The following is a 12,974-nucleotide window of genomic DNA, read 5'->3' on the forward strand; positions in this document are numbered from 1 at the left end:
CCCCTGAGTTTCCAACCTGTCTAAATTATTCCATGCCATTCGTCTTCCTATCTATCACTGCACCCGCTCAATCTAGCTGCTCATATGGAATTGAAAACCCACTCACTGGTGAACATGGCTACAAGGAAACTGCATGGCAAATAGCTCCAGGCCTGGCTCCAACCTCGCACTCTAACCTATATCTCTGTGCACTTCACTGTGGTCTACTCTACACTACGGTTGTCTTTCTCCATGGCAAAGTGGCTGACACTTCACCTGAATTTATAGTCCTTCTCCCTTCTGTTTGATGGAATAGCCCCCACCGCCACCACCCCACCCGTCACCTGTCATGACGACTGTCAAATATACTGTAACCTATCTTACGGCATGTGTCATAACCCGATGACAAATTGAGGAGGTAGCAGTGTTCAAAATAACAATAACAATAATTTATTTACAAGAGATAACTAATATTAACTCAATATAAAGAATGCTTACAGAATGTATGAGATGTGGAAGTCAGTAAGATCAGTGGTGTCAGTGTGGGTGTGTGGTTAATATGGTGGAGGTGTGTTGTAGTGTGCAAATCAAACAGCAACGGGAAACAAACAGAAGGCTGCTGTCATCTGGAGAGGGACACCGAGAATGGCTGGCAAGCCCTCTTTTGTAGGGTTTCAGGAGCACTGATCAGGTGCTCCTAAAGCACCTAATGAAGAGTCTCACACATTATCTGTGGGAGAAACACACACAGGGCAGTACACCATATACACAGCATAGGCCCTGCAGGCCAGGCCAAGGGGCCATGAACCATGAATGGCACTTTCCCTCATTAATTTAATCAAGACCACTTCTTGGCATAGACTTCAGTGCTGAGAGGACAGGCACCAGTCACATAGTGATGCTGCAGTGTTTTGTAGCAGTTTAGCCAAATAGTAGCAGGTCTCGGAAGCCGCAGGCGTTTTCTTAGCTAATGCCTCTATCCTTATCTCTGGAGAATGGAAATATCTCCCCAAATATGGAGATATGAAGGCGATCTGGTGGATTTGTCTTCACTGACAAAGACATATCCACCGCTAAACAACCAGCTCTCTATCAAACCCCAGGAGGGAGTAATAAACTAGTGCAGATAAATTATTCATTACTCCATTAATATTTTTACGGTCATACGTTCTCTTACACATCAAATAATTCAACCATACTTTATGGGATCATGGGGAGTGGTTTATTTATGTATTATTATTATTATTATTATTAGTAGTAGTAGTAGTAGTAGTAGTATGCATACATGCAGAATAAACCATACCCTATTGATTTGGTTACCATCAAGCGAGAGAGGCCGAGAGAGACCAAAAAGAAGATTTATGTAATTGTCTTATTACTGTACGTCATACAGTACATAATGTGCGTGCGTGCGCTCGCGCATGTGTGGCCGTTTCAATATTACACAAAGAAACACCGGTCATGAGCCGGGCATGAACCGAATATGCTGTGCGTACAGTCACAGTGCACATTGCTTTAATCTGCTGATCCACGGAGGAAACCCCATGGTGGGGAGTTTTTGGACACAGAAAAAAGGCTGACCTAGCTTCTTTGGTTTCTGGCGTCAGGCACTTGGGCATTATACAAACTATATAAATGTCTTGTGTCCTCCGCTTCCGTTATGGCTAAGCGTTGGTTCTGTGTGTTCGCAGTGGGAGGGCGACAGGTTTCCATTCTCTGGGAGTGAAGAGTGAAAGCTGTTGTCGGCCCGCCATGAGACAGCAACTGCAGTGCTGCTAAGCCTGATTTGTACTCACTGTAGCGGTGCATGGTGTGTTGGCCACGCGGAAGTCTAAAGCTCACGGCGTGTTGTGGGCTTGTAGATCTGCTATGTATTTTATAATTTTTTTTCGACATGGCACTAGAATATCAATTGAGACTTGAATGTTTTTCTTGATTAGTTTTTAGCTCTCTCTGTGTGTGTGTGTGTGTGTGTGTGTGTGTGTGTGTGTGTGTGTGTGTGTGTGTGTGTGTGTGTGTGTGTGTGTGTGTGTGTGAGAGAGAGACACTGCTGTATACACACACACACACACTACACCCTTCTATCTTTTATCCTTTTCATGTTCTCTTTCATCCAGTAACTCTTGAACCATAGGTCGTACAATCAAATGTTTTCCCATGCATTCCTTGGATCAAACCGTGACTCCCCACAATAGGCCATGCCCGGAAACTGCTTTTAGTAAAAATGGACCCAGTCTGTATGTTTTCATAGTCTTCTCTACAAAATTAGTTGATTATTTATGAGTTGTGCAACCACTCCTATAGACAGCTATGTGTGTCCCTCGATCCCTGGGTCTGTCCCTGGCTGGCTGGGTCTGTCCGAGCACGAAAATAGCTTTTGGTTGGTTTTCATCACCAAGTGTCACTGTTGCGTAGCTTAACACACACTTTTTCTTTTTTTTTTATTGAACATAATAGTTATTACAGTGCTCAGGCACCCCCAACATAATGTCTCCAGGGGCTGCAGCCCTGATCCTCAAGCTCTGGGGGGGCACCAGATGCTTGGGCCAAACATGAATAATACAAAATAAAATAAAATAAATGACAGTGCTAACATCTTATCATACGTGTGCACCTGGATCACTTCTACTGCAACAGCTCTGGTAGCAGATAGGCCCTAAAGCAACACTGTCCAAAACACCTTAAGCGTCCTATCCTTCAACTATTAATGTCCATGTCATTGCAGTTCTCAGGTAGCGTCCACACAGCATCTGGTTGAACTGTCTCACACTCTTCTCCTCCAGGCGTGTTAGTTGACCAGCCACAGCCCACCTTGTAGTTAGCCTATTGATGTCTGTTGCTTTTGGTAGATACTAAGTGAAGCTCCGCGCTGCGAGCTTCGGCATCTGCTATTTTTGAAGATTTTGGAAATGTTTTGTGAATAATGATGAATAATTTGGATTTTTGTTTTGTTTTAAACATAAATCTTCTCTTCTAGGGGGGTTCCTGACTCCCTGGCACACATACAATTTCAGAATGGGGGTCCGCACACCTCTATTTTCACCTGTTTCTTTCATCTCTCAGACCGTCTCCCTCGTCCTCTTTGTTTAAGTCCCACCCCCTCTCAGATCCTGCTAGCTTGACTAGAGTTGAAAGACTGACGCCGAGATGCCCATTGACATTGTGTCCATGAGCTTCGTATAAATGTAACATATGTCTGACCAAGTATTGTAGCTGCATGGTGCGTTAGTGCAGCTGCCAGTTATATGGGGAAACATGGGTTCGAATGTTATCAACCGATAATCACCAGTAGATTAGTCTTTTACATCTTGATCTCATACAGTATGACCCCAGAAATATGTGTGAGGTTTGGACAAAATCAGTAGTAGTAGTAGTAGAAAAAGTAGCCTCCAATGTTGTTACTGTGTTCTTGATGTGGTGTATCACACTCGTGATGAATGTTAATTGTCGCTTGTGATTATTGATTAGAGTAATGAGACTGTTCTTTTGATGAGAACACCCTCTGTTAGGCATGTATAGAATGCATTGTGAAGAATGTTTTATTTGAAGTGGTAATCATTATTTTATTTTTTACCTCTGTCCCTACAATCTCACCCTTCATCTCTTTCATAATTGCCCTCTGCTCTTCTATCATCACTCTCCCTTTATCTCTGTCATCCTGTCTGACTCCTGCATCTGCTCTCTCCATGTCTATCAATGATGCTTTCTATCCCCCCATCTCTCTCTCTCTCCCTCCATATACTGCATCTCCTCATCTGTATCCCTCCGTTCCCTCTTCCTGACCCCATCTCTCTCGTGTCTTTCCCCTTGTCTCAATCTCTCACTCTGCCTCTTCGCTATCTTCCTCCTATCTCTTTCTCTCCTTCACCATCATTCCTCCTCCTCCCTCTCTCTGTTTCTCTCTACAGACATTACAGATGGGTATAAAGCACTTCTCCGGCCTGTTTGTGATGCTGTGTGTGGGCGTAGCCTTGTCACTGGTGACCACCGTGGCCGAACACATCGTCTATAGATTCGTCATCCCAAGGGTCAAGGAGCCGCGCTTCAGATACTGGCTGCACACCAGCCAGGTATGTATATGCACCAACGCACACACATGCACGAGCGCAAGACGATGTCTGCACGGTCTCTGATTGTTTTGAGCAAGGGACGGATCAATGCACAAATTGCACCATGGTAGAGATTGAAACTGGGGGACCGCAGCTGAACTCTTCTCTTACCTCCGCCCCTCGTTCATTAAACGCTGATTCATGTTTAACTCGCATTAATAATACAAAAATAAAAAGAATTACATTTTTATTCTGTTCTGTTTCTTTGTTTATGTAATGATGTGTGGCTTGTTTTCCAGAGGTTACACCGAGCCCTCAATTCTGTCTTCACTGATGACAAGCTACCAACCATAACCAAGCCAGAGAAAAGGTACCTACCTCCAATTCAGTCCATTAGATATGACATGCAAATTCATTCAGAGCATTCACTCTTAGTTATTTAAAAATAAGTAGTTATGACAAACAAGCTGTTGTTGAGCCCCTGGGGACTCTGTCTGTTTGTGTGTCTCTGTCTCTCTCTCTCTCTCTCTCTCTCTCTCTCTCTCTCTCTCTCTCTCTCTCTCTTTTCTCTCTCTTCTTTTCTTTTCTCATTCTATTCTCTCTTGCTTCACATATATATTAGGCTTTCAGTACTTTCATGGATAATCTAACATTGGAGAAAATCTACTCGCTCAATTGACTAAACCGACAGCAGTGTAATTAAACTCGTTGGGGGTATAGTTAGAGCCACATGCAGATCCTGCATCCTGAATGTAGTCATTCTAAAATCAGTGGGTGCTCCCGTATACATTCATGCCCTTTATTAGTACCATGTGAAGAGTAACAATACATTAGTAAAAATGTATCATTTTGTTGCCCAATTTAGGGATTCTGGATCCAACCTCGTTTCATTCTAATTTCTAAGTCCATCCACTGTTAATCTGTTGCTTGTGATCACTCCACCATTGTGCATTTCTTTATTGTAAGTGGAATCTGCTGGGTTTGAAATTACAATGAGACCAATCAGACCTGTCTGAAGTGAGTGGTACTGTACTGTACTGTACTGTACTGTACTGTACTGTACTGTACTGTACTGTACTGTACTGTACTGTACTGTACTGTACTGTACTGTACTGTACTGTACTGTACTGTACTGTACTGTACTGTACTGTACAAGCCCTCCTCCCTGGCCTGTGTGTTAGGCTGTGCAACAGTGACACTTGGTGGTGAACAAACGCTATAACGCTATTTTCGCTCGGACAGACCCAGGGACAGACATACTGTAGCTGTCTATAGGAGTGGTTGCACCACTCAAAAAACCATGAAAGGCATTACCTTAGTAGGCCTACCTTGATTTCACCATTACTGTGAGTACAGTACATGCCAAGAGTTTCCCTTAACCTGATAAACCCTACCATACCCTGACATAAAATAGGACAGGTCATTCTGTGCTTTAAAACAAAAATGTGGACGCCAAATAGTTAAGCCAACAATGACCAGGCCGGCAGCCGGGGTCACAGGCAGCAGCACAAGTCAGCAGTGATCCCTTAACCCATTCTGACCTGAGATCAGATTCTAAAAATGTCTTCTGCATCCTGACAGTTTTCTGAAAAAGCTATGTTTCTATGTCAGTCGTTCTTCGATTTAAAAAAAATAGCAGACCTACAAGCTCGGTGGCGCGCTATGAGCTTGTTGATCTGCTATTTTTCAATAGCTAAAGCATAACATAATGCTAACACCAAAAGGGGTTCCCGCCCAGGAGATGAAGTTGCCTCCTCATTTGTATTGCATTATCATCAGAAGATGTAGGACCTTGTGCTCTGTATGTTGCACCTCACACATGCATAATTATTATGCAAGCACGCACACACGCACACAAGATATGGACATATGTACGCACGGCACGCACATGCTTTTAGCTTAAATTACACGTAAAACTTTGCTGGATTACTGGGTGAAACCTACGAATGAAATGCAACCAAACCAAAATGTACGCTTGCACTCACGCACTCACGCACACACACACACACACACACACACACACACACACACTAATATTGGGTATGGCTGCATATTTTTGGAGCACTTGTGAAAATTAGCGGTTGGGAGTTAGTGACATCAATTAACATCCAAATAAGTAGCAGTTAATCTGGAGCTAAATTAAATGGTCAGAGTCTGTTGGATAGCAATTATCAGCTCCGAAAAGTGGATGAAAAATCGCACATTGACATAACCTCAAACTGTTTAAACAGAGAAAGGGAGAGTGTGTGTGTGTGTGTGTGTGTGTGTGTGTGTGTGTGTGTGTGACACAGAGATAGATTTCTATTAGTAATGTCTAAGAGCTTTATTCTCATTTGCGTTGAGTGTTTTTTCAAGATCTGCATTGAGTGAAATAGTGTTTCAGAACCATATGGCACTTTAAGCCCAATATGCGTTGCCTCATCTGAGGTGCTATTTACACGAGGACCATCTCCAGATAAAACGGCAAAGTCCCGTTGCGTTCTAATTATTTTTTTACCCTTTACACGAGAACGCACACGTTATGCTATAATGTGCTATTATGCTATAATGTCGCTAGGTGGCGATAACGGGCTGCCAAATAGACCAGTCACCCACGTACAAGAAGAAGAACCCCTTCATGCAAGCCTGCGCAACACAGCTCCGTCTTTTTGGCAAATCTAGAACTTCCTGTTTGAGAGCTAGCAAATTTAAGACTTTCAGAATAAAAGTGTCGTTAATTAAATAATTATTACATTACATTATTAGTATTATTATTACATTACAGTTATTGTAAAGACACACATTATGTTTCTGTGTAAAAATAAGTAATTAAATAACACAGAAACATAATGTGTGTCTTATAGCATAATTTAAATGCTTAATTTGTCGTTTTAATGTGCAAATAACTTTTTTTAAATACTCTTATTTTGAAGAGATCGTCTTAAATTTGCTGGCTTAGATTTGCCAAAAAAACAGTGCCGCGCAACACTGCTCTGGGCTGACCAGAGCCCAGAGCATGCAGGCAAAGCACGCCACGGGATGGTTATATATTTTATAATGCATTAGGCTACATAAACGCTGCTGCAGCGGCTGCCGCCTATCACAAGGCTTTTTATTTACATCATTGTTTTACATTCACCATAGCTGATGAGCAGCACGTTGTAGGCGAGGAGGGAGGCTTGTTCAGGAACTCCATTATATCATTATATGGCTCTGCATCAATGTAATAAACATATGCGCTGTGAGCCAACGTGAGCCATGATGTCATAAGTTTTGCGGATTCACCGTTTTGCCTGTTTACACGGAGAAGGGATAAAACGGTGTTCTCAAAGGTTTCGCTTTGTTGCGTTTTCACCTCCTGAGAACACGGTTCTCGTCTAAATGACAGCAGCAAACGATACTTTATTTTGCCGTTTTCTATGAACACCATCCTCGTGTAAATAGCACCTAAGATTATGTCTCCCTGTTTTTTGGGGAAATGGAAGGCAGGGCTTTTCAGAGATCTGCCTCATCTGCTGGGCACTCTAGAGCCTTTATTCTGAAAGATTCCTGGGCAAAGAAAGTGTTAATACAGCATCAAGTGCAAGGTTCCTATCAGTTTTGAAATTAGTTTAACTGATGCCAGAAGTAGGACTGACAAAGTAGGACTGAAGAAACTTAACTGTCAGTTATGTGCCTGAAGGGAAATTACTGACCCAAGTCAGTTGACTGCTGAGTGTATTAGCCTGTGTTAGCCTTTGTTAAGCAAAGTAACTCCTTTACTTTATTTGAATGAATTACATTCCCTTCTACTCCATTGCATATGCTACATCACTGCCATACGAAACGCCACTGAATTTATGCTTTTGCACTCTGGCCGGAATTGGAATTAGTCAAATATGTTATAATTAGGAAGGCAGGGCCATGCGAGAGATGCCTGTGGTAACGAGGATAGATTACCTACTCTGGTATAATTATGCCCGGTCAGTTGAACTCTGCAGAATCCTTCCTCACACTCGGTCAGAGAGTCGGAAATGATTACTGTCCTGATGTCCTGCAAGAACCTGGCATCATTCTCCGCTCAAATATTTTTACACTAAATTGTCAATCGGCTGGCTTGATTGCTGCTTTGATAATGAAAGAAAAAAGACCATTTCAATTTAAAGAATTGAAATGGAAGAAAGAAAGAACCCAGCAAGCCAAATGACGTCATGATGACGTCCTCTGGTGACGTTCAGGACTAGGCCAGATCACAGCCCATATGGGGATGATCTTTACGTCATTTCTAGGACGTCTTCACCAGTTAAAATAATATAGCTTATCTGACTAGTTATGATATGACTTACGTTGATCAGGCCTCTATCGAACGCTCTCTGATTCATCCAGGGACGTCTGTCTTAGTGGGCAGAATTTATGTTCGTTGAAATCAGGTGATATTCTGGGCCAGATCTGACTAGTCTTGGTTTGACTTGATTTGGCACGTCACAAATTCGTCCAGGTCCTGACCGTGCTTGAAAGAAAGAAAGAAAGAAAGAAAACTCAAATAGCATTAGGATTTCAAACGGGTCTTTTGACAGCTGGTATTCATAACATGGTTGTCTTAGCAATAGCTGTATAAGAACAGGAACAAACATTACATTTGTATTCTTGGTAACTCATTTCAGAATGATCCATTATGTTGAATATGCTGATGGTCGCATCTCATGTTTCTCACCATGTCTAATTTGTGAATGTTGTGAATTCACTTCTTTTTTTCCACTTAACTGATAAACCTCTAAATCTCTCAATGCCCTTAGTAATATTGGAAAGTATTTTTTTCCCCAGCTCAAATCAAATCTAGTACAATGTCTAAAATGTTAATAGCCTTAAAGTTACTTGTACAAATGTTTATTCAGAAGCCAGAAGACAATGAACAGAACAGTCATAGATACACATAACAAAAATATAAGCAGGAGACATTATAGTATTCCAAATTAGGCTGTCAAATTATACTTTTGGCTTTTCACCACAGTCTGTTCACCTGGGCTAAGCATGGTTAAGGAGGGTTCCCAGCAGGCACATTATTGATTTAATTTATTTTCCCCATCAATGAGCATGCTTTTACGATGATTGCTACTGCCTAATTATTTTCCCATGTTGACAGGCCTTGTTGAGAGTAGAGTACGATACAGTAGATAAGCTTGAAATATGAAAAATAGTACTATGGGACACTTCTGAACACAAAGGCACTGGAGCACTCAATTTGATTCAAAGATTTAAGCACAAATAAATCAAAAGTATTTTTTTTAAATAACCGATCTAGAAGCTCTCAGAATGTCGTGATGCAACTATAATGGCACAATGCATAATCAATAATGCATGTACAGTATTGGCACAACATAATGGAATTCCAAAATTGCGATGCCAGGGTGGTTGGTGCAAACAAACAGCATTCATTTCAACCAAGTGAATTTGACTCTGAGAACTCTGTGACCATTACTATAATTTTAGATACTAGAGCAGTGTCCATCCATGGCGCCTCTACAGCGGTGCCCGTTGGGCACTGGCCTACTTGGAACGATGCAAGTTGGAAATGCATGCCCCACCCAAATATTATGCGTTTGATATGGGGTCATTTTCATGCCAGTATTATTTGTATTCGTAAAAAATAAAGTGTGCATTCGGAAAAATAGTTTGCATTCGGAAAAAAGTGTATTCGTAAAAAAAAAAGAAAATCTCTCTCACACACACACACAAAATAGTGAAAATAGAGAACGTACAAGGCAAAGCTCACAATGTGTCACATTGCGACGGTTTGTGAGCCTGTAGATTTGCTATTTTCCCTACTTTTGTGTAGCACTCTTTTATGATGAAGTAGGTCATTAATTTATGAAAAAAAAGAACCGGTTTTCATGCTCAGCAAAATGTAAGTCGGTCAGTGGAATCCACCCTGTGTAAATGAGGTGTGTGGTTCTTATGAGCATTTCTGTTGTGCCAAGTCTGCAGTACATAGAGCTTTTACAATCTCCAAGGCCATTGGGTGTTTTCCTTAACATGAGGTTTTCTTGGCTCTTTCCCAGATGTGACGGTAGTGAAATTAGGGCCTATTCCCCTCTCTGGCTGGGTTTAGTGGTCTGCTCTCATACCCAAACTACAGAACCTATCAAATAAGAGCACGTACAAGTTGTTTGAACACCAGGTCTATAGATCAGCGGTTCCCGAAGTGAACCAGGGGTACCTGAGGGAGTTCCAGGGGGTCCCCAGCTAAATGATAGTTTGGAACTCAAATGCACCCTTATGGGTCTGTAAATCTGAGAGTGTTAATGTTGTTAATTTAACTCTCAGAGTTAAATTAACAGTGGTTTTACAATATAAATTGGGGTACCAGAGGTAGAAATGCCATTAAATGGGGGGTCCGTGGCCTAATACATGTCGATTTGGGGGTTCCTTGACAAGAAAAGGTTTGGGAACCACTGCTATAGATCATCGACATTATTTCTTCAACAGAAAGACTGGGATGCACCAAATGGGTTTCTTGGAATTCTGCTTGAAGAAACCTTTTTCCATCAGTCGAGTCCAGTAGAGAAGTACTGGACTTACAGTACATATATATGAATATGTTATTCTGTCTGTCTGATCTCCAGGTGCAACGAAGGTAACAACCAATCAGCGTCCTGGAACCGCTCTGAGTCCTCCCACTGCAACAGGCGTAGGATCCTCCCACAGGAGCAGCAGAATGACCTGGAGCGTCTTCCTTCCCAGGACCTCCCTCCTCCTCCTCCTCCTCCTTCTCCCCTGTCTCACTCCCGCTCCCTAACCAAGCTGGACAAGCACCTGCCCCTGGTGACCACTCCTAATGGTCGCTCTGACCTGCTGGGGCTGGGTTTGGGGCAGGGACTGGGCTCTTGTCCCGGACTGGGAGTTGGACCGGGCCAAGCCCCAGGACAATGTCTGGGACTGGGCGTTGGAGACTGTGGCCCTGGCCTTGGGGTCACCGTGGGCCGTAACCCACTCGTCCAGGAGCTGTCGGAACTGGAAGGACAGATCCTCATGATCAAGCAGCAGCTGCAGTCAGCCATGAGGAGGAAGAGGGAACTAGAGATGGAACAATATCAGTCGGCGAACCAGCCAACGAACCAGGCCGGCCAGCCCACAGCGCACCAGTCCAACCAAGCTAACCAGTTTGCTCAGTATAGCCAACCCCACCAGCAGACAAACCCACACAGCAACACCCCTTGAGTTGGAAAAACTCCTCTGTTCGAGAGGAGCTTGGTTAACTACAGACCGCAGCAAGGTCCTAAAAAAAAGAGTGCTGATGTGAGATTCTCCCCAGAGTTTTTAGAATCAGAATCTCCTCAGGGCTCTGGAACTTAGAATGCTCCTGACTGAATGTTGGAATGAAATGTTCCCCAGGGAATACAGTTCTCTCAGACACAAGAATTTCCAGTCAAACACTCCCATGCGTCTGGAACTAAGCATGTACTAGACCGTCGGAGGGTTTCTCCATGTTTGGAAAAGAGCAAGCCAGGGAACATGAACTCAGACCCTTCCGAGACCCGCATTGAGCTGGTCATGAACTTCCTCCTGTGGAAGAGCCGTGCATTCTCTCCTCTACGTCCCTTCATCATCTCAACATTCTTCTCCTTCTACTCCATCTTTATACTTCTCCTCATTCCATCTCTCCATGTTTTGCTTTCTTTTTGTTTTTCAGTCCTCCCATTCTTATCCGTTGGTCCTGTGTCCTCTCCCTGCAATGTCCTCCACACGTTTCTCCCTTTATCTTTCCATGAACACAAAGACACATAGAAATAAAGGCACCTTAGTATTTAAGCTGATGGGCTAACTCACTTGAGTATGACTTCCATGTATTCTCAGTGTATAAACCCAGCCAGCTACACCGGTTGTTTGTGTACTGATGAAACGGTGTCAGCACAGTGAGAAAAAATAAAACAATAAAAAAGGAAAGGAAAAGACAAAACAAATTACATTGCTGGTTAATTTCACCACTGATGCCACAGTATTTTTGGGGTGATATTTGACTGCATTATCAATGGTTTGGGCTTGGTCTTACGGTCTTATTTATTTTTCTATGGGAGTTGGCCGTTACAATACAATGATTACCAGCGGGTTTAATCGGTTATGCTTTAGCAAGACAATTTATTCTGCAAGAATGGCTCATTGGCATCTCATGGTGGATTGCCAAAAACACTGTTTATATGGACCTCAGTCTGTACTACTGCACAGGTTTTGTACTGAAACCTATTCATAATATGATGTATCAGGGTACGACTCTCATGTATAATCCATGTTTTGTATTCTTCTGTTCATAATGACTGACAGTTCAATGTTTAACATATACCTCTTGAACTGAAATACACGATGCAAGATACACATGAAATGAAGATTAAACCACAGGCCTTCAACCTTTTCAACCCAGGACCCACACGAGAAAGCTACAGTACAGGCTCTTTCCTTGGGGTTCAGCCTCTTGCATTAAATTGATGTCGGTGACTCTGGTCACAAGGGGGACCCCACAGTAAGTATGTCCACAAATCATTTTGAGTACCCGCTGAAAAACGTACATGCTGGAAAATGCACACGATATAGCTGCAAAGGGATCCATAATGATACTTATATATTGTGAATGGGTCCAAAGACCTTTCTGAGATGTCACAAACACTAGAACTGGACCTGCTATCATGAACAAAACCTGTTGTGTTTCTTTCTTGCATCAATTCTGTTCATGGGATGATTTCTGTTATTAAAAAAGAAAAAGAAAATTACCTTTCTTGTTTGAACTTTGTGTTATTTAGCCATCCTTAAATCCTCTTCAACCAAAACATGTGATTCTTGTATACAGAACATGCTCAAGAATGTTGCAAGCTGATTTTCATACAGTAATGAGTAATGGTAATTCCTCGAATATGAAACAAACCACATAGGTTTAGATTGTATCACGCTGCACAAGATTCCAATTTCCGCAATTTCCAATTTCCGCAATTTCCAATT

The 12,974-nt window shown here is 42.4% G+C and overlaps 1 protein-coding gene across 1 annotated transcript in view; it reads left to right on the forward strand.

Moving 5' to 3' along the window:
* grin3a (glutamate receptor, ionotropic, N-methyl-D-aspartate 3A) overlaps window positions 1-12,664 on the forward strand; it is a gene marked incomplete at its 5' end in the record, with an annotated part of 68,845 nt that extends 56,181 nt beyond the window's left edge. Inside the window, 3 exons of the mRNA XM_080755512.1 lie at window positions 3,888-4,049; window positions 4,328-4,398; window positions 10,610-12,664. Coding sequence (XP_080611638.1) covers window positions 3,888-4,049; window positions 4,328-4,398; window positions 10,610-11,204 — 828 coding nt within the window. The 3' untranslated portion in view covers window positions 11,205-12,664. The remainder of the gene's footprint in view (window positions 1-3,887; window positions 4,050-4,327; window positions 4,399-10,609) is intronic.
* Window positions 12,665-12,974: the final 310 nt, after the last annotated feature.

This window comes from Protomyctophum bolini (assembly GCF_963924005.1).
Source record: "Protomyctophum bolini genome assembly, chromosome: 22".
Taxonomy (NCBI): Eukaryota; Metazoa; Chordata; class Actinopteri; order Myctophiformes; family Myctophidae; genus Protomyctophum; species Protomyctophum bolini.